Here is a 27192-nt window from a genome sequence, read left to right as displayed (position 1 = left end):
TGCCAGTGACATTTAGGACCTTCTGGACTCCCTTCTCCAGTGGGAGGTCTCTATCCCCACCCCGTCCCACCCTGTCCCCCAAGTCAGACTCCACCAGTCCCGCTGCCGTGTCTCACTCGCTTTATTTCTCACCGTTTACAGAAGTTAAACAGGGGAGGTGTGTGGGGCAGGGGAGGGGGTGTGCAAGGGGCTCCTCCCCACTGGGACGGAGAAGGGGGAAAGAGGCTGGGGGGCATGAGGCAGGCCCCCGGGGAGAGTCCGGGGCCCCTGGAGGGGAAGAAACGGTTCTGTCCCCCACTTCCGGCTGCTTTACTTTGAAGTGCCCGGACCCCAGGCCAGTGCCTTTGGAACTGCTCAGGCTGGGGGTGGTCTGGGGAAGGGCAGCTGCCCCCGGTACCAGGGCCCCGGCTCCTTGGATCCACTGGTGCTGCTTCTGCTGCCGCCAGCTCTGGGCAGCCCCTGGGCAGGTGTCGGGGTGACGACCTCAGACCCCTGGTGGAGGAAGGCACCTCAGCGGATGAGGGGCGCTGAGCGGTCATCGGTGACGGTGGGACGCAGCTTTACGGTGGCAAAGGGGTTTGTTCCCCTGTTGGGGAGAGGAGGGGGTGAGAGGGGCCCAGGTCCCCAGCTGGCTGTGGATCCAGGGAAGGCAGCTGGGCATCTGAGCCAGGTGTCCCCCCCACCTCCTGTCCCTGTCGGGTCACCTCCACTCACGCCCACCTTTGTCTCCCCTCCACAGCCCTCTGCTGAGCCCGGCCCCCTCTGACCCTCACTCAAGGACTCACCGAGGGAAGAGCTCTGGGGGTTGCTGCTCCCAGGACATGAGTTTCTGCAGTGAGCGGGGAGGGAGGGCCAGGTTTGGGGGGGAAGGAGCAAGCGAGCCCCCGCCCCTCCCACTCCCCAATCCAGCGGGGCAGAGGACTGGACCAGAGGCCCCTGCAGCGCCAGGCTTCTGGGAAATGAGGTCCAGCGTTCCGAAACCCAAAATGCTGTGGGTTTCAGACTTGAGGAGCCTCTGGGCCAAAGTGCCATCTACCAGGGCTAACACCGCCCCCCGGGGAGGCCTTTTCCAGTGCTCCCAGCAGGAGCCCGGGGCTCCCATCCACTAGAGGAATGCATTCCCCCCACTCTCCACCCCAGACTCAGAAGCCCATCCCACCCCTCCCTGCACAGATGGGCAGACTGAGGCTGGAGTGAGAGGGTCCCCTGCCAGACAGCCAATGGCAGGGCAGGGAGGGTTACCTGGTCTCCAGTCTTCCTGCCCACTGGACCACCCCAGGGTTGAGGGCAGACTGGGGGAGGGGGCTCACCTTGACGTCACTGGCCACCCCCATGCTGCCCATGCTACTTCGGCGGCTGCCAGGCAAGGGTGTAGGTGCGGGGCTGGGGGTGCGGCTCGGGACCCGGCTTGGGGTTCGGGAGCGGGACTGGCCATCCCAGTAGTCTGAGGATGCTGTGGAGTTGCCTGGCCGGTCCAGGAGGTCATTAAGGCTGTGGCTGCCCCGGAGTGGGTAGGACCTGAGCTCAGAGAAAGGAGGGACGGGAAGGGGGTCAGGGGTCAGGCCCTGCTGCAACCCCCACCCCCCACCCCATCTGCTGGGCTCCTGAGCATCCTACATCCTCCTCCCTTGCCCCTGGGTGAAAGGAGACTGTTGGCTTGAAGGCAGTCCTGAGAGGAGGCAGTCCTGAGAGGAGGCAGAGGGATGGACACAATGACCTTCACATGTAGAGAGATGGGGGTGCCCTTTCTCCAGGAGCTGAAGGAGGTTGGGCTAACTCAGGACTGCAGCTCAGAGATGCCCTTCCTGGTGGGTGGGGCCACCCCCCCACTGGAGTCCCTGCCCCTGCCCCATCTCTGACCACAGCGGTACCTGGAAGGCAGCTCATTCATAGGGCTCATGGGGTTCACGGACGTCACTGGGTTCAAGGGGTTCGTGGGATTCATGGAGGTCACGGGGTTCAAGGGGTTCACGGGATTCATGGGCAGCTCCTCCAAAAGCTTCACATAGGCCTCGGGGAACCAGCCGCTCCTGTGGGGTGGAAGCAAAAGGCCCGACAATGGTGGTCAAAATACCATTTCTAAGAGGAGCAGACGATTACTGGGCACTGCTGTGTGCCAGGCCTGGCTCTAGGATTAACTCATTTCATCCTTTGAAAGAGGTCTTTCCCGACATTCAAAGCCACCCATCCAGCCTCATGTCCCACCAGGGGCTGGGGCGCCTTAGAGAGGAGGGACTGGAGATCCGAGAAGGAAAGCATTGTATCCAAGGACATGTGGTGACCAGCTTCATTCCCTACTTGCTGAGTACCCACCACACGAGGGCCCACGGAGAGCCAGATGCAGTCCCTGTTCCCCAGGGGCTCCCAGCCAGCCTTGGGGGGGAGACAGACCCACAATCAGATGATTACAAGGGTGAGGCAAAGGGGACCGGTGGGGGGAACCAAAGGCAGCTGTAGGGGCCCAGAGGAAGGGGAACCAGAGCCGGGGGTGCCTAGCTACCAACCCTCCACCCTAGGCCCTCTGGTCCCGGTGACCCCAGGCACCCTGCTCTTGGAGTCTTTGTCTGGCTGGAGGTTCATTACTGCATCTTCAGAGCAGCCAGGGTTGAGGGAGAGGCACTATGATCGATGTTCCTTAGCCTTTTCAGACTCCACGGAACCCATCAGATTCTTGCAGAACATCTGGGAAAGTGTTCCCCAAACAGCCGCCTTAGATCCCCAAACCCGATCAATAACATTCTCACCTATAGGTAACTGGAAGCTATTTCAAGTCAAACTGACAGAATAAAACCATTTCAGAACGTTTTACTTCTGTTTTCACCATAAAGTGCCTACTGATGAAACTTGCCATTGTTTTCCCTAAACTGAGTCACAGAAAGAATAACGATGTCCCAGGAACGGGGTTTGAGAGCTCAGATCTAGGTGGTTTTATAATCAGGTCCCCAGGAGGTTTGCTATTGGGGACTTTCAGGGCGGCACCCTGCTGCCCTCTGACGCGGGTCTGCAAAGCAGGTGTTTTTTCCACTACTCGTGTTCTTAGTCGCGTCTCTACCCACCGGCTCATCTTTCCATTCCTGATCCATGCAGTCGCCTGCCATCCACCCATCTATCTACACGTCATCCCATCCATGCATCACCCATCCATGATCCATGTGGGCAACCACCCAAGGACCACCAATCCACTAACCCATCCATCAGCACCTGCCCGCCTCTCTATCTGCCCACCTGCCCGCCTCTCTATCAACCCACTCACACACCTCTCCAATCACCCATTAGTCTATACACGCACCCCACATCCGTGCATCCTCCCATGCCCCCTTCCATCTACCCATCTGCTCACAGGAGCACGCATTCACCTGCTCACGCCATTACGCCCTCACCCATCCTCCACCTGTCCATCTACTAATCACATGACCATCCTGGCAAGCACCCTCACACGCACCTGCTGACTCCCCTGTCGACGCTCCATTCATTCATCCCCTCTTCTTGTCCTCATTCATTCCTCTCTCCTTAGCATGAGTGGGCGTGGGCACCACACAGTCTCTTGCCCATAAAGCCCTGTGGTGGGCATTGCCCGGCTCCAGCAAGCTCCCACCTTCCCCTTTTTCTCTGGTAGAAAGAGTGATCCCTGCTTTCCTCCAGGCTTACCGCGACTGCAGTGTACTCCCTCGCTTCCCCCTTCTACTCATGGTGTCAAAAGCAGCCCCAGTTTATGTTCTTTAAGGATTTCCACTGCGCCTGACTGCGAGGAGGTGAGCACACTCAGCTTGCAAGGTCCCAGCACCGCCCCTGCGCCTGCGCCCCTCCCTGTCCATTCCCTCCGTCAGAGCTTGGCGGACTCTCTCCGGGTAGAAGGCAAGCTGCCCCCTCTCTCAGTGTAAAGCGCACAGCAGGTGCTCAAGCAACAGGGTTTCTGTATTGTTCCCACTTGTGAGAGAACCTTCCCACTCCCCATCCTCTACCACCCTCTCAAGGGCCACCACCCTGAACTTGATAAAGAGACTCTTCCTACCCTCGTTGAATGGATGAGGAAACTGGGGTGGGACGAGGAGGGGATGGGGGATGGGTTGTTCGAAGGCCCAGGGACAGCCTCCATCCTGGAAGACTCAGTCCCAGCTGAAGCCCAGGCTTTCCGGTCCTCCTTCCAACCCACCCTGCGCCCCGAGGCTCCTACTCACGTGGATGAACCCTCCAGCTTGCCATAGAGCCAGCCGTTCTGGGCCTCCGGCACCAGCACCTCCACAACGTCTCCGGCCGAGAAACGCAGCAGCGTGTGGTTGGCGCCCTCCGAGTGGGAGACCAGGGCGCGAACTCGCCGGGCGCCGCCGCCGCCCCTGCAGCCCGGGCGCTCGCCGAAAGAGTTGGAGCGCGAGCGCTCGGTGCTGCTGCTGTAGAGCGAGGCTGCCGAGGGGCAGGAGAGCGCCGCGGCACGTGGGTGGGAAGTTCTCCCTGGCGTCTACCCTCGATCCCTCCTGCTGCAGCGCAATCTCGGTTCCTCTTCCCGGCCCCGGGTCCCCAACCTGGGTACCTGGCCCTCCCTCTGCGCTCCGGGGGCCGGGGGTACTCACAGGCGGACGGCGTCCGGGGCAGGGACCGGCGGTCTGGCTCCAGCTGGGACGCGGATCTCGCCTCAGTGGGCTCCGGGCCGTGGGAGCCGGAGCCGTGCCGGCTGCGTGGGGAGCCGAACTCTCCCAGAGGCCTCTGGGGCTGCGAGGGGAGACGGGCAGGGGAGGGTGGGGCGGGGAGGGGCGGGGCCGCGGCGCCCTAGTCCAGCCCTCACCCCCAGTCCCAGGCGTCGGCGTAGGGGTTCTCTGGCCTGCGGCCGAGCAGCCACGGGGGTGCCGAGGTCGCGCCGGGGCGGAAGGGCCGGCCGAGGGGCGCTTCGTAGAACGGGACCCTCGGGGGGAGGACGCTCCAGGCGGAGGGCCTCAGGCCCCAGGGCCCCGCGGAGGGTGCGGGGGGCGGTGGGGGCGCGAACGGCGGCGGGGGCGCGAATGGCGGCGGCGGGGGCGCCCAGGGCCTCACCATGTCCAGGCGGGTGGGCGTCAGGCGGCCCGAGGGGTAGGGCGGCCCCAGCACGGGGCCCAGCAGGCCCGGGGAGTGGGCACGCGACGGATTGCGGCTGGCCTCCGACTGCTCCTTCCACAGCAGCACGCGGTTCTGGAGCATCCCCCGGGCCTGGCCGGGTGGGGACACGGGGGTCAGCGAGATCCAAGCAGACCCCAGATTCCCGGGGACTCGAAAGTGGCACCCTAGACCCGGGAACTCGGGCCCTGCAAGCTGAGGATGACCGGACTTTCCAGCTGGAAGGAACCAAAGATCGCTGTGGTCACTTTGGGTTCACCCACTGGCCAGCCCTCCCGGTCTTTTGTCAAAGGCCCCTCACTTTTCCTGGAGGAGTTTCCCCTGACCCGTCTCTCAGTCTTGTGCTTTGACGGGGGCTCTCCCACTGTCTGATGCAGGGGTAGGGGTGCAGTCCAGGCTTGGCTACAGAGGTGGAGTCAGGTATGTGCACCTACCCAAAAACTGTTACCAAAGAACCCAGTCCCAGAACTTACCCTGGAATAATCTGGAAAAATATATTCTCTCACCTCACGGGGTTTGCTAAATGGATAGAGTGAAGCCGGCACAGGACACTTCAACTAAGCAACAGACAGTGGCAAATTTCTGATGACATCTTGTGTGCTCCTGGATCCAACTGTACTTGAAACCCTTGAACTTCCCAGTGACTAAAATAATAAACACCTTTTCTGTTTAAGCCAGTTTGAGTAGTTTTCTAAAAGAAGCCTTCCAAATAGTTTTTCCAGTCTATCCCTTTAGTCTACGTAAGCATCCCTTTTCTAGTATCCCCAATACATGGGCATCTAACTCTGCCTGAATACCTTCAAGGACAGGAAACTCAGCCACTGCCAACATAGTCCATAACAACTTAGGGTGGGAAGGTTTTAAATGTTAGACCTGCTGTGTGTATTAATCATGTTTTTAATTTTCTGTATTTTATGATGCTTTGACATCGTGGGGCCTTGCGAATCTGAAAAGACTGCACCTCACAGGACTAGATAATTCCTAGAGATAGTAAACAGTTTGCTTGGAGCACACCTTTCATATGCAAACCAACCAACCCAAAACCCATATCCCCAATCACCTCCTTCTAATTCACACACCAAACCAAAGTTTCCCCTGCCCTAAATCACCCAAGCCAGGTACCAGACAATTAGAATAACCCCTATAGCCCAGAGCCCACTGAAATTATTCAAACCATCCAATCCTAAACTTACTTAAACTTGCTTACCCTTCTTTGCCCATCCCTTCCCATGGAAACCATAACAAAGGTTCTGGGCCATGCTTTCCCCTGGCTCCTTCTGCCTCTTGACCAACCCCCGGTACTACTCCCATGTGGCCCTGCGTAGTGTGTCACGACCCTTTCTCTTGGGAAGTGTGATGTGTAATAAAACTTCTTTCAGTGGCATTGACCTCTCTGTGTTGTCACTCAGGTCATCCTAGCTACAATCAAAGCACTCTGCTCTCCAGTTACCAGTGTCTCTCTATTTTCTACTCCAATACTCGCTCCCTCAAGGCCAAGTTCAGGATTGTCACCTTAGGAATAATAAAAGCTTCCCTTTGCTGAGCATTTACTCTGTGCCAGGCCCAGTGTTAAAGACTTTACCTCCATTATCCTATTCGATTCTGCCAGTAGCCCTGCGAGGTAGGTGCCATTATTATCTCCATTTTATAGAAGAAGATGCTGAGGGTCAGAGCAGTTAATGACTGGCTCGAGGTCTCTCATCCAGTAAGCAATGGAGTGACCTGTACTCGTCTGCCTTGAGGAAGCTTCCTGTGACTACATTTCCATGATTTTTCGCTTCAGTCTGGCCCAGCTGCTGAAAATTTGATCTCAGGCAGCAAAACAGAAACGCTCAGCGCCTCAAGTCACAGGAGCAACTAGTCCAGTTGGTGGCTAGGTGGCCGCCCCCTCTGTAGCCTTGCATAGTTAATTAGCAAAACAGCACCAAGACAAAACTCCAAAGGCCTTTGTGCACTTGTTTCAGAGGCAGTAAGCAAAGTGAGACCATTAAGTTTTGCTTATCATATTTAAAAAAGGGTTTTGGTCCAATCTGAAAGTGCCTGCCAGGGTGCTAGGGGGTTCTCGGAGTAATGGCCTCAGCACCGAGTCCTGGCCTGGACGGCACTCAACTTCACTGGCTCCCCTCAGCCCTGCCTTTAGGCAGTTTAGCCAGTGGTTGGGAAGAAACATAGAGGAGACTGTGGGAGAATGTTAAAAATATTTACAGAGTGGAAAAGCCATTCTGGGACTTCCCTGGTGGCGCAGTGGTTAAGAATCCGCCTGCCAATGCAGGGGACACGGGTTTGATCCCTGGTCCGGGAAGATCCCACATGCCATGGAACAACTAAGCCTGTGCACCACAACTACTGAGCCTGCTCTCTAGAGCCCATGAGCCACAACTACTGAGCCTGCGTGCTGCAACTATTGAAGCCCATGCGCTTAGAGCCTGTGCTCCACAACAAGAGAAGCCACCGCAATGAGAAGCCCGTGCACTGCAACGAAGAGTAGGCCCCGCTCGCCGCAACTAGAGAAAGCCTGCATGCAGCAATGAAGACCCAACGCAGCCAAAAATAAAATAAAAATTAAAACATTAAATTAATCATGTAAGAAAAATATTTTTAAAAAGCCATTCTAAGTATGATACAAACCCCCTAAACTATAAAAGACTGATAAATTTGACTAAATAAAAATAATTTTTTTACCATGGCAAAACTCACAATAAGCAAAATCAAATGATAAAGGACAAACTGGGAAAATAATTTGCAACTCATCATTATGAAAGGGCTAATTTCAGTAACATATAAAGGGCTCCTACAAATTCATAAGAAAAATGGAGGAAAAGATACTGACCTGTCACAGTAAAGAAAATCAAATGGCTATGAAACATGAAAAGATGTCAATCTCACTTATAAGACAAGCATAACAAGTGTAGAACTACACTGAGATACCATTTTTATCTTTTTGATTACCAAAAATCAAAAAGTTTGCTCGCATACTGTTGTCAAGGAAACAGGGAATCTCCGCCATTGCTGGTGGAAGTGTAAATTGGTACAGCCAATCCTTATATCCCTGGACTCACCAATCCCATTTCTAGGCATTTATCCTAGAGATGTACTTACACAACTGCAATAAACCCAGAGAAGCTGACGGTGAGGTAGAAAGGCGTGTTATTGACTAGACTTGGACGAAGCAAGGACCGATTATTGGAGACAGATGAGAAAGACACCTTACCGTGCTCAGGCGCTTAAGAGTTCTTTAAATCTTGTGCATTCTGCGTATAGATATACTTAACAGGTAAATATTTATGCTTCACTGTCTTAGGAGTTAGAGCGTGTATGTCCTAAAGCCCAGCTGGGTCAGACAACATGCTACCTATTCCCCTGTACCTAGGGGAAGTCTGGTTCATTCAATCCACAGCTCCCTCCTGAGGGGGCGATCACTCAGCAGGAGGCAGCCAATGGAGGGGTCAGCTCTCCTCTTAATGTTGGAGGTTAACTGTTCAAGACACAGGCGGAAAGGAGTTTCCTTCCGAAGAAGATGTACACATGGCCAGTGAGTACAGGAAAAGATACTCAGCATCGTCAGCCATCAGGGAAATGCAAATCAAAACCGTAATGAGATACCACTCCACACTCACTAGGATGGCTATAATCAAAAAGACAGACAGTCACAAGTATTGGCAAGGATGTGGAGAAATTGGAAACCTCATAAACTGGTAGTGGGAATGTAAAATGGTGAAAGAGTGTGGAAGTTCCTCAAACAGTTAAACATAGAGTTACCATACAATCCAGCAATTCCACTCCTATATACCCATGAGAAATGAAAACACACGTCCACGGAAAAACTTTTATGTGGATATCCATAGCAGCACCATTCATAATAGCCAAACAGTAGAAACAAGCCAGATGTCCATCAATCGATGAATGGGTAAGTAAATGTGGCATATCCCGATGATGGAATCCTATTTGGCAATAAAAAGGAATGGTGTATGGATACATGCTCCAACACTGATGAACTTGAACAACACGATGTTCAGTGAAAGAAACCAGTCACAAAGGACCACATATTATATGATTCCTTTCATATGAAATTGCCAGAAAAGGCAAATCTATAGAGACAGAAAGTAGATTAGTGGTGGCTTAGGGCCAGGGGGAATGGGAGGATCAAGGAATGACTGCTAAGGAGTACTGATTTTTTTTTTTTTTTAGCAGTAATGAAATGTTCTAAACTTGACTTGAGGCAATGGATGCACAACTCTGTGAATATACTACACCACTTTAAAAAAAATATTTATTTATTTTGGCTGTGCCGGGTCTTAGTTGCAGCATGTGGGATCTTTTAGTTGCAGCATGCATGTGGGATCTAGTTCCCCGACCAGGAATTGAACGCGGGCCCCCTGCATTGGGAGAATGGAGTCTTACCCACCGGACTACCACGGAAGTTCCTATACTATGCCATTGAATTGCACACTTTAAATGGGTGAATTTCATGGTGTGTGAATTATATCTCAACATAACTGTTTAAAGGAAGAAGAAGCAGCTCCTCCCTGAAGGATCACTCAGTGGGGGTGGGGTAGGGTGGGAGAAGGCCGAGCCCTGAGCCCGGGGCTGGGTGTGGTGGTGAGAGTGGGAGAATGTCAGCCGGGGATGGGATCAGTCACTGGATGCAGCCACGTCTCCCACCTCTGCTCAGCACCAGAGGGTCCCTGGGATCAGAAACAGAGACTCAGGGAGGACCTGGCAAGGTAAGGACCCCGAGGCGGGGAGGCGGGAGTCGGCTGCTGGCTGTTGGGGGCAGCTGACTGCAAGCACTCGGGTCTCCTGAATGGGAGCCTTTGTTTTCATCTTTGGACGGGAGAGAGCAGGGGCAGGAGGACCTAATCCCACTGGGCTCCTGCATATGCCAGGCTCCACCATCGCACCAACCTTCTGCAGGGGCGATTATTTCCCTCCTTTTCCAGATAAGAAAATGAGGCTCAGAAATGAAATCACTTGCCAGAATTTGCAGCCAGGGCACAGTATTTGGGAAACTGAACAAGAATACAAAGAAATGGATATAGAAACTAAACAAGACTACAAAGAAATAGAAAGTAATGGAAAGAGCAATGAGGCTGGGGGAGGGGCAGAGGAGCCCATGTTTGTGGCATCAGGAAAGAGAGGCTGGCTGGCTTGGTGGGTCTCTCTCAGATACCTAATAGAACCAGAGCCTGATATGTCATCTGGGCTCAAAGACTATGTGTTGAATAAATGAATGAATGAACAAATGACATTGGAAAAATGCAAGGATTTTTAGGGAATGATGGAAGGATGGTTTCCCAACAGCCCTGGCCCCTCCCCTCCTTCAGATTCCATCATCCCCCTCCCCAGAGGGGTCAACAGCTGGGCGAGGCCAGGGAGGTGGGCAAGTCCACATGCAAGAAGGGTGATTGGGAGGCTTTGTCCCCTGTTGGACTTTCAAAGAAGGCAGGACAGAACTTTGACCACCAGTGGGCTGGCAGGGACCTGAGGATCTGCAAGTGAGAGGCCAGGCAACAGGGCTCAGGGGCCTGAGCAGTGCAGTCACAGAGACACTTGGGTAGGGCAACATCAAGTGTCCCTCCTGAGTGTGGTCTGAGAGGGGCTGCTGGCTTTCCTGAGTTCCAGGCATCCATAGGCTTGGGCAGCTGCTAGCCCATAAGGTACTTCTTTGTAATTTAGAAACAGATGTTCTGTCTGGATGGACAGAGCCTGGTGGGTACACATTTGGTGAGAGAATGGCCTCTTTTTTTTTTAAATTTTCTTGATAAATTTTTAAAAATTGAAGTATAGTTAATTTACAATGTTGTGTTAGCAAAGTGATTCACACACACACACACACACACACACATACACACATATATATATACATTCTTTTTCAGATTCTTTTCCATTATAGGTTATTACAAGATATTGAGTATAGTTCCCTGTGCTATACATTAGGTTCTTGTTGTTTACCTTTTTTATATATATAGTGGTGTGCATATGTTAATCCCAAACTCCTAATTTATCTCTCCCCCCACCCTCTGCTATCGCCTTTGGTAACCATAAGTCTGTTTCTATGTCTGTGAGTCTATTTCTGTTTTGTAAATAAGTTCATTTGTATCATTTTTTAGATTCCACATATATGATATGACATATATCATATATCATGTGACATATATATGTGGAATCTAAAAAATGATACAAACGAACATATGATATTTGTCTTTGACTTACTTCACTTAATATAATAATCTCTAGGTCCATCCATGTTGCTGCAAATGGCATTATTTCATTTTTTTATGGCTGAGTAATATTCCATTGTGTGTGTGTGTGTGTGTGTGTGTGTGTGTGTATGTGTGTGTGTATATATATATATATCACATCTTCTTTAGAGGATGGCTTCTTTAGAGGATGGCAAAGATAATGATGCTCCTTTCTTCAGGCAAACACAGTCTGCACCAGTATGTTCAGCTTGGAGAGCAGAGCATAGCTCTACTCTCAGCCAGACTTCCTTGTGCAGTACACAACCTGCACAACCTTCCCTAGCAGCCCTGTCTGCTGTGGCTCTCCACATGAGAGGCTTATCCCTCTCCCTGAGGCTGAGTGACAGCTGATGTTTGCAAAAGGAAAACCTGGGGCAGAGTGGGGTCCCACTGGGTAGAGATTGCTCCATTCTCCTGTCCCCCCCACATTTGCCAGCACCACTGCCTGAGCCCTTGCAGTTCAACTCAACTCAGAGTGGGAACAGGACCATGAGGAGGCAAAGGAAAGAAACAAGGCACCTAAGAGGACCCAGTGGTCAGCGAGGAGAACACAGCAAACCACCCCGGCAGCTGAGAGGAGGGAGTGACAAGCTTAACAAGGACTTGATAAGGGTACTTACTGCAAAACAAAGACCTTCTTACCCAGACAAAGCATGATGTTAAGATTTAAAATTGAACAGATGAACTAAAGAGAGGACAGTCCGGGGTGGGATAGGGTGGGTGGGAGGGAGAGGCAAGAGGGAGGAGATATGGGGATATATGTATATGTATAGCTGATTCACTTTGTTATAAAGCAGAAACTAACACACCATTGTAAAGCAATTATACTCCAATAAAGATGTTAAAAAAAAAAGAGAGAGAGAGAGGACAGTCCTGTTGAGAACAGAATCAGTCACCTGCAGATCAAGGAGGAGAAATATCTCAAAATACAGAGCAAGAAGAAATGAAATAGACATAGTGGGGGAGAAGATGGTCATAGATGTGGAGGCTCAAATGATTGGAGTTCCAGAAAGAGAAAAGGTAATGATGGCAGAGAGATAATAATTAAAGAAACAGAAGAGGAAATAGCTCCCCAGACCTGAAGAAAGACTTGAGCCTGCAGGCTGAAGGGCCACCGACAGGCACTCATCTAGGTGGTACCTGGACAAGTTCCCGAGTCGCAAGGACACAAAGAAAATCTCCAAGCATCCATAGAGAAAGAGCCTGTTACTTAAAAGGGAAAGGAGACAGACCAGCACCTGACTTAGCATCTACAACACCGAGCACTAGAAAACAGGGGCAAATCATCTTGGACCATGAGAAAAAAAAGGCTGCAGCTCCTTCAACCAGCCAATATGCCCTCACCAGCAGGGTAAAAGTGAGACATTTGCAGAGATGCAAGGATTCCGACAGTGTATATGCAGAAAATACTCATGCAAGTTCTCCAGCCATGCCAATTAATCAAAACAGAAACCTCAAGACAGTTGGAGGTGAAAAGGATTGAAAACAGTGGTAAGCATTGTATGTGATACTATGTGTGGTGAAATGTTAGTGGACGATGGTGGTGCACTGGCAATGGTAATACATGTAATCTAAGTACGGATTCTTGAAATAGAAGGGCCACGCTGCAAAGAAATGACTAGTGAGGGTCTGGAACTAAAAGTCCTGAAGTTTCTTGGCAAAACCAAGAGGTGGTGGTTTGGAGGATGAGAAGAAGAGTAAAGACTTTACAAGCCTCATCTTAGCGCACCAGGGAGGGCAGGAAAATCCTTCTCAAGGTCTCCTCTTATGGGGTGAGGGGAGCAAAGGACCAAGTAGTGTGTGTGTGGGGTGGGCATTATTTTTTGAAAAACATAATAGACAAATATATATGATTATGAGGGTCACAGAGTGAGGTCATCATGAGCAGAGATGAAAAGAACAATAGGCTTTCCAAAATAATAAAGGGGAGAGGGATGTGGAATTAAATAAATTAAATGAATCTCAGCTAAAACTGGGGTAGGGGCAGGCCTGTAGGGGGAGCTCACATACCCTGCTATGTAGCCTCAATTATTCCAAGCAGGAAGAGAAGCAAGCCTACATCTCCCACAGGAAGTTGTTGCCTACTTTGTTATCCAGCAGCAGCAGAAAACTTCTCCCCCAACCCCCACCTCTGTGACAGCCCAGCCAATCAGACTGTAGCAGCCCAACCAATGAGAAACCTCCATGCTTTGGACTCCCAGCTTCCTCCAATGGACTCTTTGGTTATTACAGCCCCTCCCAACTCCTCTCTTTTCCCCATAAAAGCAAGCTGTCAGTCTCTGTTCTCTGGATTTGCGCGTGGTCTGCCATACTTCACACAACGTGAATTGCAGTTCCTCTGACTATTCCTGAATAAACTTGCTTTTGCTGGTAAAATAACTGGCTATTAGATTATTAAAGTTGAAGAGGAATGTATATTTTATCAAACTGACGAGAACAAGAATGGGAGAAAAAGAGGAAACGACAAAGTAAATACAGTTAACTCAAGTTATCCAGAAAGAATAGAGCAGGTGTATCAGCTGTTAGGTTAAACGGGAATGAACTGAATTCTCCTATTGGAAGACATAGACTGTCAGACTGGTCAAAAGTCAAAACTGAGCTATATCTTTGTAACATAAAACACTTAAAGATAAGAAAAGAGAAAGTAGGAAGGGCAATATTAATGTCAAAGTGGAATTAAAAGTATCAGACTGGATTATGAGATATATTACATACATAAATGACAATATTTACAGAGAAGGTATAATAGTCAAGTCATAAACCCCACAGCACTAAACAACATGGCAGCTAAATGCAGAAAGCAAAATCCACTAGAAATACAATGGTCTGGCAGATCAGACAAAGCAAGACCATAGAAGATTTCAATACCATGATAAAATTAATAGACAGTAATTGAATAAACCTATGAGTTAATGATTTTGTGAATAGTGAGTGTATGTAAACAGGAATGAAAAAAATAAATGGTCCATACATGAATGAATAAATGCAGGAATTAGTTAGTGAATGTGAGAATTTTAAAAAATCATGACTATAAATGAATGAATATGTGATGATATGAATAAAGAAATAGATGGAGAGAGTAAATAAGTAAAATAAATATCTACAGGGTGGAAGGAAAGAAGGGAATGGGGAGGAAGGGAGGGGAATTCCCATGCACAGCCAGCTCACAGAGAGCACAGCCCCCAGAAGGCTTCATTTAGCTGTCCCCCAGCCCCAGCTCACCCGGCCAAAAAACTGCAGGAAGGTGTTGGAAAGCAGCAGGTGCTTCTCAGCCAGGAAGCGGTAGCGCCGCTTCTCTTCCAGTTCAGCTGCCCGCTGACTCTCAGACACAAAGGCCTGCATCTGCGCGTGCAGCCGGTTCACGCTCTCCTGGGGGAAAAGGGGATTCTGGCTGGAGGCAGGGGGTGTGTCCCTCATCCCACTCCCACGAGTGCCAGCTGTCTGAAGCCTCTCTCTCCTTCCTGAACCAGCCACCTCCTCCTGGAAGCCTCCCCTGAGCACCCAGCCTGCCCTCGCTTCCGGGCCTGCCCTCTCATGTGTATCCTCATCCTCATGAACCTGGGTTCTGCCTGCCCTCTGGCCCGGGCACTTCTCCCAGGTAGGACTGGTGTCTGAGCCATCCTTCTGTCCCCAGTGCCAGGCACAGGGCCAAGCACAGAAGTGAGGCCTAAGAGAGTTGGTTTAATGAAAATGCAAATTAATTGATTAGTAACCCCCTACTTGGGAGCGAAGATTCCAAAGAGGAGAGATATGAGCTTATTAAAGGAGCCAGAAGAGGAGGCAGGAAAGGAGATAGAGGTCTTGGAGACAGAGGCCAAGGATGGGGCCCTGAGCTCGGGAGGAGGGGCTGGCCTTAGCCATGGGGCAGGAGGGAGGGGGAGGGTGGCGGGGCCGCTGGTGGATTCTGCCTTTGCTACCTTGATCAGGAGCAGCGTGACTGAGGGCCTCAGGTTTTCTCAATGAAGTAGGAGAAGGCAAGGAGGCCAGGGGAATGTGGGGAGGGCCAGGCAGTGACAGGACAAGGAGTGGCGCTGAGGGTGTCCCTGAGACAGTGATGCCCACCCACCAGGGGCTGGCTGACCTCTCCAGCTACGCTTGCCACACAGGGTGGGGCAAGACACGCTCCTGGAGTTGGGCCGGTGCTGGGTGGGAGAGCTCCAACGGGTGTTGGGGGTCCCCTCGGAGCCCGGTGTTGTCCCCAGCCCCTGCACCTTCATCTCCCGCGCATTCTTGTCTCTCTTGCGCTCCATACGCCACAGCTGGGACATGCACTTCTCCAGGTTGGCGGCTCGGTGGCGGTACTCCATCTCGTAGTGCTGGCGGCTGTCCTTGGATGGGGTGGAGAGAGGAGGGAGACCCCCGTGTCAAAGAGCTCAAGCACCTGGCTTCTGGGCCAGAGTACTGGACAGGGGCAGGGGGCTCAGCTGGGAACATGTATAACCTGTGGCCAGTCAATGCCCAGCACTGGCTTCAGTGTGCCCATCCCTCAAAAGGGGAGAGACGGTCCTGCTGGTGATGGGCTGGGGGGCCAGGATGCGTGGCCAGACTCACTTTGATGAACTGCATGTCCAGCTTGGTGTTCTTCTCCATGTGCTGCAACAGGTCTCCATGGAATGTCTGCACCTGTGTGGAGTGCAGGGTGGGGGTGATCAGGGCGGCCCTATCATCCCCAGGCCCCAGAGTTCCTTGCACTGCTCACTCCAATACATTGCCCACTGCATTCCTAACACACCAGGCACCTCGCCAATCATCAGAGAAATGGGTAAAACAAGAGCACCTATTTGGAGGGAGGATTAAATGGTTAAACATACAAAACATTTAGTGCAGTCCCTGGCTTGAAACACATCCTCCATAAATGTGTCGACATCTTCCGGTTCTTAGTCTCAGTCTGTGCCTTGATTATCCCTGGAATTTCCTACCAATCTTCAAATACCAGCTTCACTGCCCCCTCTGCTGGGAGGCCTTCCTGACTCCTCAGGCACAATTCATCACTCTCTCATTTTGTTTCTGGCATGTGTACAACTTGTTTGTTCATTGTTCGCTCCTCCAGCCATAAGATGGAATTTCTTGCCGGGCCCCTGGTCATAGCCCGTTTGTATGGGCAGCATGAACCAGGTCTGTCCCATCTCTGTGTCCCCGGCAACATGGGCTGGGCCTGGCCCAGCGAAAGAGCTCACAACTGTTGAGGGCTTCACTGGGGTGGCAGGTTCCCGTGACAGGTGAGGAGGTGGCTGACCACCTGGGTGACCAGGAGGACCAGGAAGGCTATTGGGCTCAGGCTCAGAAAAGCTTCGTTCTAGCAGTTTTGGTTCTGCCTCCAATTTGCCCTGTAACTTTGGATAAGTTGCTGCCCCTCCCTGGGCCTCAGTTTCCCCATCTGTAATGGGAAAGTTTTGCCCAGATGGTCCCTAAGGTCCAGCCCTAGAACCCAATGAGCTTGATTCTGTGGGCCTTGGTGGTCAGCTGGCACGTTCCCCTGTGTCCCCCATCAGTGCTCCCTGGGTCACTCCGTGTTGTTAGGACATCAGACCTAAATCCTTCCATCTGTACTCTTTGCAAAGAGGAGCATCTCCCATCCTGCTGCCGCCTCTGGGCACACTTCCAACTCTGCTCAGCCTTCTCTGTCTGCCTGGCCTTTCCCCTCAGGAGTCCCTGCTCAAGAACCCTGGGTAGGGGACTTCCCTGGCAGTCCAGTCGTTAAGACTTCACCTTCCAATGCAGGGCGTGCAGGTTCGATCCCTGGTCGGGGAGCTAAGATCCCACATGCCTCACGGCCAAAAAACCAAAACATAAAACAGAAGCAATATTGCAACAAATTCAATGAAGACTTTAAAAACAAAAAAAAGAACCCTGGGTGGATCCTGCCTCCTGCCACGGGGGTCCCCAAGCTGTGCTGTGCGGGCTCTGTCCCTCAGGAAAAGGAATGCTGGTCGTCAGGAAAGACCAGTAAATTATTAAAGTTCTCAGTTTTTCTTCCATAGTTGTTTCTGAAACCTTGCTAACTGCTGGTCTATAAGGCAGCTTGGGTGTGGCCCTCTCAGGACTAGCCGGGCCTTAAACCCCTGAGTGTGGCTGCCAGTGTGTGTTTTGTCGGTGGGGGGGGGGCACGGGATCAGTGTTACAAGCCTCTCTGAGTCCCTATTTCTGCCCCATGGGGGCCGTTTTCTGCTGGATCCAGGCAGTAAGGAAGTGAGCCTTCCTGACCTATACCTGCGGGACCTCCCAGTTCAAGGTTCTGCTCCAACACAAGACATATGTTCCTGAAAACTGCCACATCCTGCCAAATCGCCCAATAGAAACAACAGGGCTTACGGAAGATGCAGGGTTGGGGCTGATGCTCAAAACCCAGGCAACTTGGCAACCAGAGCACTAATAGAGACGGTGAATGGTACCTGGAGAGATGAACCTGAACCACGCCCAAGGCCATGGAAAATATTAAAAATGCACAAAACCAATAGAATGGACACACTGGCAACACCTGAATTACTGCAGAGCTGGCATGCTGAGGTGATGCAGGAGGAGGTGGGGCTGTCGTGATGGTGGAAATGGGAGGCTGCGACACCCGCCTACCCAGCTGAGAGACCCGGGAGGCTGGGAGTGCTTGTCCTTCCCAGGGAGGCCTGGGTGCAGGAGCTCTTTTAAAATGTTCTTAAAATACAGCCTGAAGGGCTATTGCTGTCAGTGCAGCAGACAAGTTGGGGGCTTTACCCTTCTTCCTAATTCCTAATTTTCCCTTCCCCTTGCCTAGGAAACATCACTCATGAACAAGCCGCCTTCCACGTCATAGGATACGGCTCCTGCTGTTTCTATTCACGTAGGGACTAAGTCACGCCACGGAAACATGCATTAGAGCGGGACAGGTGGATTGTAATTCTTCTCATTACCAGGGCTTGGCTGTGATCGCCAACAGCACAGAGGACACAGACCCAGGATGCCCCAATCAGACGGGGCCCAGGCATCAGTGGGTTAATGGAAAGTCGTTGTCAAGCTCCCGAAGAAATGGATCTAATAAGATGTTGATACTTGAAGAGAACTTTGAACTCTTGCTGTGGGGGAACCACAGGACTGCCTATAATTAGCCGGTGGCTTCTGCAACAAGGAAGTCACCAAACCCAGGGCAGGCTGAGGAATTCCCAGCAAGTCGGGACAGAGGCTGCCGTGCCCTGCTCCCCTCCCCCCGGGACACGCTCCATTAGCAGGGTCCTGTGAGCCCCTCAGTACAGAAGCTGAGAGCAGACCCACTGCTGAGAACATGCACGGTAAGTTCTATGTATCGAGTTATTCCCGTAACTTGAGAAATCCTTTTGCTTTTGATACAGGAAAATCCCTTTGAAAGGATTGTCTCTGTGGGCTGCCCCCAGCTCCTTTCTTCCCATTTGCTCTTGAACACCCTCCATCAGGCTCCTGCCCCACCACGCCAGCAAGAGTGTTGTTCTCAAAATCACCGAGATGGCACCTCGCTAAGCCCCATGATCAATTCTCAGGGCTCACCCAACTTGCCCCTTCATCATCATTGGACACAGTTGGCCACTCACTCCTCCTCAGACAAGTTCCTCCCTCAGCTTCCAGCCCACCACCCTCTCCTTGTTTTCCTCACACGCCCCGGCTGCCTCTTCTCCGTCCTTTGCTCAGTCCCCCTCATCTCCCTGGTCCCCGAAAGTTGAGTTGCCCCGGGGCTCAGCCGTGGGCCTCTTCCCTTCTCTATCTACACCACTCCCTTGGTAAACTCATGCAGTCCACTGGCTGATGCCTCCCAGATGTATGTCCCAGCCCAGATCCTCCCCCAAACTCCAGTCTCATCCATACGACAATATGGGCTCCATTCAGCCAAGGGGAAGAGACAAATATTGAAGATAGGCTATGAAGGTCTAACACACAGATAATAAGAGTCCCTGAAGAAGAAACGCAGAGAAAGAGAACCAAAAAAAGTCTAAAAATTGTAATTCAAGACAAGTTTCCTGAAATTAAAAAAAAAAGATTTCAAACTACATATTGAAAGAGTACACCACATAACTAAGAATATTGTCCCAGACTGACCAATATCAAGACATAGTCTGGAAAAGTTACTAGATTTAAGAAAAAGAATAAACTTGGGCATCTAAGGCAAAAAAAGCAAGTGATTTACAATGGAAGAAATAGATTATCAGACTTTTCAACAGCAACATTCAAGATGAAAGAAAAAGAAAGAGAAAGAAGGAAGGAAGGAAGGAAGGGAGGAAGGAATGAAATGTGAGCCAAGGATTTTATATCCAGCAAATCTGACTTTCAAGTATAAGGAGAACAAGCTGTTACCTTGGTGTCAGAACTCAGAGAACATTGTTCACACGAGCCCTTCCTGTGGGGACAATCAGAACAAGGCCAAAATGACGAGCAAGACATGGACATGGGGTTTGAGATGAACATTAAATATGTAGTTACTTGTAAACAAAGATCAATGAGGGTGAAAGGGGAGCAAGCAAGGTGCAGCAGCTCTGGGCCCTGACAGTGTAGACAAAGTGCAGCTGCAGATACTGCGTTTTTCACACATTGAAGATTTGTGGCAACTTTACGTCGAGCAAGTCTATCGGTGCCATTTTTCCAACAGCATTTGCTTACTTTGTGTCTGTGTCACGTTTTAGTAATTCTCGCAGTAGCTCAGACGTTTTTATTATTGTCATAATCTGTTATGGTGATCTGTGATCAGTGATCTTTGATGTTACTATTGCAAAAAATTACGACTTGCTGAAGGCTTATATGATGGTTAGCATTTTTGGGCAATAAAGTACTTTTAAATTAAGGTATGAACATTGTTTTTTTTTGACATAATGTTATTGTACACTTAATAGACTACAGTATAGTGTAGACATAACTTATATGCACAGGGAAACCAAAAAATTTGTGTGACTCTCTTTATTGTGATATTTGCTTTTTTGCGGTGGTCTGGAACAGAACCCACAATATCTCCAAAGCACGCCTGTATTTTGAAAGTGGGGAGAGGCTGGAGAGAGCAAATGTAAAACAGATTTTAACAGTTTTCAGAAATCATATTGGTGGTGGTAGAATTACTATAATTATTCAGAGACTGTTGTGTATATGTAATATGAGATAAAGCAAATGGTAACTATGGGATATTCTTATTCTTTCATTCTCTGTATCCTTAAGAATCAGGACTTTTTTTGTGTTTTTTTGGCTGCGCCGCACGGCTTGCAGGATCTTAGTTCCCTGACCAGGGATTGAACCCGCACCCTTGGCAGTGAAAGCATGGAGTCCTAACCATTGTACCACCAGGGAATTCCCAAGAATCAGGATTCTTGATGTGGAACAAAAGAGATACTGGTGGAATAGGGAAGAGGTTAAGTAAAAATCTAGTGCTGAATGTGAATTGGAAGTATCAGTATGAATTTATGAAGTGTTCTATCTTTAACTATATATATTGTCACGTATGTATGTGTATATATATGTTTGTACAAATGTATGTTTGTATCTATGTGTGTATGCATCTATGTATATATGTATGTATCTAGGCATATGTAGCATATCTATTATATGCACATATGTATGTATGTATGTATGTCTGTATAGCACTGGCCACTGAAAAAGCCTAGGAGCAACGATCAACCCAATGGACACCTCTAGTGCCCAGATTATGGTCTTGAAATACCACTTTCCACTAAAAGCAAAAAATAAAAACAGGGCTTCATGGAGAGATGGCTGATTCTATGTGTAGAGCAGCAAAGTACCAGATGAGGGCAGAACATCTTGTCAGGCTGGATAGCAAGGAGGCTGTCCGAACCATGAGAGTTATGCCAAAGGACTCGTGTGCCAGAATGAAGAGGCTTCTGCTGGTCAAAGAGGGGACATTTTCAACTTCAGTGAAATAATGATTGCAAAGGAGTAAAACACAACAAATACGTTTAGATCTATGATATTGACTAGATACTAAAAAATATTATAATGATGGTACTAGTAAAAAAATAAAGCTAACCGGTCACCTTCAGAGGATGACAGGGAGCAAATTCACGATCTTGAAAGCTGACAAGGCGGGAATAAGCCTTTATCCTGTCTTTCCCATAAGAAGCGTGCCACTGGGTAAAAAATAGCACATAAGAAGAAACGTCTCTTTAGAGAAATATTCCAGTTCATAAGTGAAAGAGCAGCAGAATAGCAGCATCTTGTAACTCCCACGTATGAGTGGGTGTGGACACACAGCCTCCATTGCTGTTATTGTCACAAGGTGGCAGGAGCCACATGCCTCCTGATGGAAGAAGCCAGCACCCACTCTAGTCTTGCCAAAAGGATGGAACCTGAGTCTGATCAAGCTTCTGGGTCCAGAGGACAGAGGAACAAGCTGAGCTGCATGAGGAGTGTTTGGAAAACCAACAAGTCCAAAGGTCCCAGGCCCTTCAACAGATAAATGGTAAGGAAAAGAAAGGGATGGAGGGGGAGCCAGTAGATTAAAAGAGACTTAAAGACATATTTAAAAAAAGAGAGAGCAAGACAAGTTCTAGCATCCAGGGACATACAATTGGGTGATCAATTATGAAGAAACACAAGGCAGTGTCGGACCAGTGGTCACTTTTGGAGGAAGAGGGGGTCTGTGATTTGATGGGGGCATGTAGAAGGGCTCCAGGAAAGGCTGGCAAAGTTCCTGACCCGGGTGGGAGTTTCAAAGGTGGTTTGCCTTATAATGATTCATTAAGCTCGAATTTGTTCAGTGACACTTTCTATGCCTGTATTTTAGTTTACAATAAAAAAGGTTTGGTTTTTGAAAACAAACTTGAGTCAGATCCTGTCATTCTTTTGCTCAATACACTCAGAGGCATGGCCGGAGTTCCGACAATGCCCACAAGGCCCGGCCCCTTTAGCGGCTGGTCATCTCCACGCTGGCCTTCGCTGCCCCCACTCCGGCCACATGGGCCTCCTCAAGCCTTCCCATGTGCTGATCCCTCTACCCAGAACACTCTTCCTGCAGGTGTCTCCCACTCACTCCCCACCTCCACCAGGACTCTTCTCAATGTCACCTTTCTAGTGCTGTTCATCTTGAGCATCTGTTAAAAATTGCATCCCTCCAATACTTTCTACCCCACTTCCCTGGTCTATTTTTCTCCATAGCTTATTTTGCATCTAACCCATCACATCTGTACTCACTTACTTGTCCTGGGTTTTGTCTGGTTCCCCCTTGGGGAGAGCAGGGGGTTTTGTCTGCTGTATCCCCAGTGCCCATAGCAGTACCTGGCACAGGACAGTAAGTAGTTGTCGAATGAATGAGCCCAAGGGGGAGGTGGCCTCTGGTGTGTTCGGCCCAGTATGGCTCTGGCCAAGGGCCCTGCCCTGTTGTCACAGCCAAGACACTGGTACCCAAAGAGGGCAGCTCTCCTTACAGAGCAGGCCTGGGTGACACTCGTCCGCGTCGAGCCCAGGTGTGCCACAGGTGACATGGAGAGCCATCAAACACAAGGACAGGAAGTTGCAGGCTGCCAGCGTGACCCATGCTCTGTAACTGCCCGCCCAAGCCCCAGGAGGTGGCACGAGCTTAGCGCTAAGCCTCAAAGTGCCTAGGAGAGGGACCCAGGGTCCTGGTTTTATCGAGTGTAGTGGATGCACGTTTTCTGCTGGTGAATTTGTTCCCCATTTCAACATGGTTACCAAACTGATGAGTATTTTATGGTGTCCCCAAAGAGTATCCAGACCTCCAGTGGTTTCCCACACACACGTTTGAGAACCGTGCACTTCCACGATTAGTTGAAATTTCCTTCCGAACTTTCCAAGGTTCCTCACACCCGACCCCGCCCACCTTTCCCTCTCTGCCTGCCTCCCATCCCCAGCTCGCTTCTGCCCGATGCCACGCTCTGCACACGCTCAGCCCACGGCAACCTCTGGAAGGCCCTCTCTTCTCCTCTCCCTCTGGCCCAGCCCCGCTCCCTTTTCAAAGCTTATTCTTTCCTTCCCAGTCAGTGAAGTCCTGCTTGGTGCCAGGTCCCTGTCCCAGGCCCTGGAGTTACAGAGAAGACCACGTCCCAGCCCTGGCACAGCTTCCAGTCTTGGCAGGGATAGAGACGGGGGTAAATTCTGCTTCTAATGATCATAGCTAAGGTACATAGAAGGCTACAGGTGCCAAGGTCAATAGTTTATACTTATTAATACAATTAATGGTCACAAGAATCCTACAAGGCAGTTATTATGATTATCTCCATTTCACAGACAGATACACTGAGGCATAGAGGTTAAGTAGCTTGTCCAAGGTCACAAAGCCAGTAACTGGTGGAGCTGGGCTTTGAACCCAGGTGCTCTGGCTGCAGAGCTGGTTTTCTTCACCACTACTTGCTAAGAATGGATAGAAGCATCTGTTGAAGTCCAGAGGGAGGAGAGACTGAACTTGCCCAGGAGTCAGGGGAGGCTTCCTGGAGGAGGGGGCGACTGTGCTGGCCAGCAGGGGTGGGGGTGGGTGGGTCCTAGGCTGAGAGAACAGCGTGACAGCAGCCCACGGTGGGGATGCCAGGCGTGTCTGTAGAGGGCAGCTCTTCCGGCTGGCTGGGCTGTGACTGGGGGTGCCAAGGAGGCTGCTGGCTCAGCAGGACCTGGAACCCCTTACCGAGGGGCTGGGTTTAGTTCTGCAGGTGGCAGGGCCGTGGAAGGGTTTTCTCCTAGGTGTGTAAGGTCAGATCACTGGCTGCTCCCTGGGGAGGCAGGTAGGGGCAGGGCCTGATGCACGTGGGTGACGGTCCTTTCGCTTCCTGGCTCCTCCACTCACTCTGGAATCTTGGGCGAGTGGCTAGATCCCTGAGACTCAGTTTCCTCCTCTGTCAAATGGAGATAGAAATGGCACCTGCCTCCCAGATTGCTGGAGCTTGAACAAGATGTGCAGGTAAATGTGCCCAGCAGAGCCGGGCCCTGGCAGGTGCCCAAAAGGGTAGCCGCTGTTGTCATGTCACCAAAGTCCTCTCTGAGGAACGGTGTGGAGGCCCTCGTCCCCCATAGAACGCAGCCCACTCTCCCAAGTGACCGCCTCCAGGCTGTGGGGTCTGGGACTCACCACCACCTCCAGGTCAGAGTTCAAGTGCCGCTGGGTGTCGGACATCTGCACCAAGATCTCACCTGGAGGCACGGAGAGCAGCAGCTTCAGTGCGGGGACCTGCCCTGCCCACACTCTTCCCACCAGAAGCTGCCAGAAGGGCCTGCCCGAGCCTGGATTTGGGGACCAATGTCCAGGGATTCCCCATATGACTCAGGGCCTCTGGCAGCACCTGTCCTAGCCCTGGCAAAGTCCTACAGGGAGGGGAGCGGAGGGGCCCTGGCTCCAGAACAAGAGTCTGGGCTCTGGGCCTTGGGCTGCAAGACCTGTGTCTTTGGGGGGGACTTCCTGGAAGGGCCAGACTGTAGAAGGAACCCTCTCTGGGACCTGAGAATGGGGGGCAAGGCCGGTCCCGGGCCTGAGGGGAGGCACCAGGGAGGTAGGCAGAGGGGGGCCCGGAGCCTGGAACACAAGAGGAGGCGCGGGGTGGGGGAGGGGGCTAGGAGGAGTGTCCCCCAGGCCTAAGAAGATGAGTGGGGGAGATGGAGGGGAAGAGGCGTGCCTCACCCAGAATCTGCGAGGTGGAACTCTGCAGGGCCTGCTCCCCGATCTTCTGGATGGCGTTGAAGTACACTTCTGCCGCCTCAGACAGAGCTGCGTGGAGAGAGGGATGTGTCCAGCCCCAGACCCTTCCTCCATGTGCCCCTCCCCACTTCTGGAGGCCTCTCCTTCTGGCAGGAGAGAGTGTGGAGGGGATGCTGCGGGCTCTGGCATAGGTGTGTGTGAGAGGGACGGGGTGCCCTGGGCAGCGTGTGTGGAGAGGTGGCATTGGCCAGAGGAGCGGGGGTGGAGGAGGGGGGGTGAAAAAGCAGGGGATGGGCTCTCCCTGCGGGGCAGGGCGCAAGGCAGCTGCCCCCAGCGCAGGGCCTCGGCCTGTGTCTGTCTGGGAGGGGGCGGGGTGCAGGCATCTGTGTGTGCCCGGGAGGGCGTGGGCGGGTGTGTTGTGAGGCACGAAGTGGGGCTGGGGGTGGCATGGGCTCAGGTCACTGCTGTGAGGACTCTGAAGTCCTAAAGGGCGGGGAGGGATTGGGTGACACTCAGCTCTGGGTGTGTCCTTGGCTTGTCCATCTGGCAGGTGGCTCACAACCCTCTGCTGATTAGCTCTGGGGGTGGGGCAGGTGCTGGGAAATGGGGGAGATGGGAGCTGTTTGCACAGGCGCTGAGTGAGTGGCGAGGTCTGGCTGTAGGTGGCTGGAAGGGGGGCTGGTCAGGGTGCCAGGCTGGGGGTGCAGAGGTGGCCTGGGTATGGCAGTGGGCTCAGTGGCGGCATCAGGGTGACATAGAGAAGTGTGTGTAGTTGGGGTTTTGAGAGCCTGCAGGGCCTGGCACTCACCATGGAAGGCCCGGAGGTAGTTGTTCCCTAGGTACACCAGGTTCTCCAGGGCGGGGTTGAACTGCTCCATGATGCTCTGGAGTCCAAGGGTGGTGGGAGGGAGGGTGGAGATGGGGAGAGGAAGATGGAATGATGGGCCTCAGGATCAGGGCACCCCCAACCCCAGTGAGAACACTGACTCGGGGGAGCCCACCTAGAAACCTGGAGTCACCCAGAATTCTGGCTCTCGGCTGCAAGGACCTCAGAGGCCAGGATCCAGGCCGGGGTCCCCTTGGCCGGCTCCAGATCACCACCTGCCCAGCGGGAACTTGCGCCTGGAAGGTTCTCCTCCCACTGGCTGAAGCCTGTGGTCTGTCACAGCGCCCAGCTGGGCGTGGCTCAACACTGCCTTGAGTTCAGCCACCTCAGGGGCAAGGGCAGACCTTGCCCTGCTCAAAGAAGAGCCCCTGGGGAGCAAGACTGTTGCCCGGTCCCTTGGGCCGCCACAGGCCATGGCCAGCTGGAGAGCACCCTGGGTAGAGGACTTAGACTTGGGTCTTGATTCAAATCTCAGCAGCCCCTCTTCTTCCCTTGGTGACTTTGAACTAGCTGTTTAGCCTCTCTGTCCTCAGTTTTCTTATCTATCAAATGGGGTGATTATTTTCTACCCCAGAGATAGGGTGTTGTGAGGTTTACATGTTGCAAGGGTCCTGCACACAGGAGGTACTCAATAAATGTCTATGGAGACTGCAGCAACCCCCCTGGAGTCGAGTAGGAAGTTTGAGTGAGGGGCTCAGAAACCAGAGAGAGACAGAGAGACAGAGACAGGGAGACACAGAGAGAAAGAGACAAAGAGAGACTCCCCTACCCTGGGGTGGCCAGGTGGCTCTTCGGGCGGGCCCCCTGCTCCCAGCTAAGGCCACCCTGGGCCCTGTCCTGCTTCATCCAGTGTTTGGGAGTCTGTCTCAGCAGTCCTGTCACTCACTGGATGAACCCGTGCTCTGGGAGCCTCAGGTTGGGGCTGGAGTGGCCGACTGCCCCCAGGGACCCCCACCCCCAGGCCCACTGCTCAGCCCAGCCTGGTTCTGGGCCTTCTTTCCTGGAACAAGCTGCTGCTATGCTCACTCTCTGTCCTCCAGAGCTGGCCGACCTTCGAGCCCTGGGAGGGGGGGCGGCAGCCGGGGCCTGGGCCACGCACACACTCACCTTGTAGATGGTCATAGTGGACCTGTAGAGCTGGTCCATCTCGGGGGCCATGGAGTGGGCGCACCCGGGCACTGAGTAGAAGGCTGGTGGCGCTAGCAGGGCTGGGAGCACTGGGGGTCGGTACCCTCCAATGCCCACTGCCCAGCGGGCTGTGAAGGAGGCTGCAGAGTGGGATCCGGAGATGGAGGGCTGGCCAAGGAGGAGGTGGCAGCTTAATTATTCACCAGCCAGGGATGTCAGAATGCGATCTGGGGCGTAACCAGACCCGGCGGGGAAGGCATTCTGTGACGCGGGCG

General features: G+C 51.9%; 1 protein-coding gene across 2 annotated transcripts; it reads right to left on the bottom strand.

Moving 5' to 3' along the window:
- Positions 1-105: 105 nt before the first annotated feature.
- BAIAP2L2 (BAR/IMD domain containing adaptor protein 2 like 2) lies at positions 106-27075 on the bottom strand. 2 transcript variants are annotated; one of them, XM_061204387.1, is made up of 14 exons: positions 26897-27075; positions 25712-25787; positions 24886-24972; positions 24340-24401; positions 15879-15950; positions 15539-15655; positions 14550-14696; positions 5026-5178; positions 4569-4707; positions 4179-4401; positions 1872-2030; positions 1311-1518; positions 786-829; positions 106-586 (listed from the first exon to the last, which is right to left on the bottom strand). In XM_061204387.1, the coding sequence occupies exons 1-14, from the start codon at positions 26945-26947 to the stop codon at positions 511-513; spliced, it is 1614 nt and encodes a 537-aa protein (XP_061060370.1). In that variant the 5' UTR covers positions 26948-27075; the 3' UTR covers positions 106-510. The 2 variants fall into 2 exon arrangements, with proteins under 2 accessions (XP_061060370.1, XP_061060371.1); XM_061204388.1 differs by lacking the exons at positions 25712-25787; positions 26897-27075 and having other exon boundaries at positions 15539-15650; positions 24886-24911.
- Positions 27076-27192: the final 117 nt, after the last annotated feature.

Source organism: Eubalaena glacialis, chromosome 11 (genome assembly GCF_028564815.1).
Source record: "Eubalaena glacialis isolate mEubGla1 chromosome 11, mEubGla1.1.hap2.+ XY, whole genome shotgun sequence".
NCBI lineage: Eukaryota > Metazoa > Chordata > Mammalia > Artiodactyla > Balaenidae > Eubalaena > Eubalaena glacialis.
Note: the sequence above shows the minus strand (reverse complement) of the source record. Positions and strands in the feature narration are given on the sequence as shown.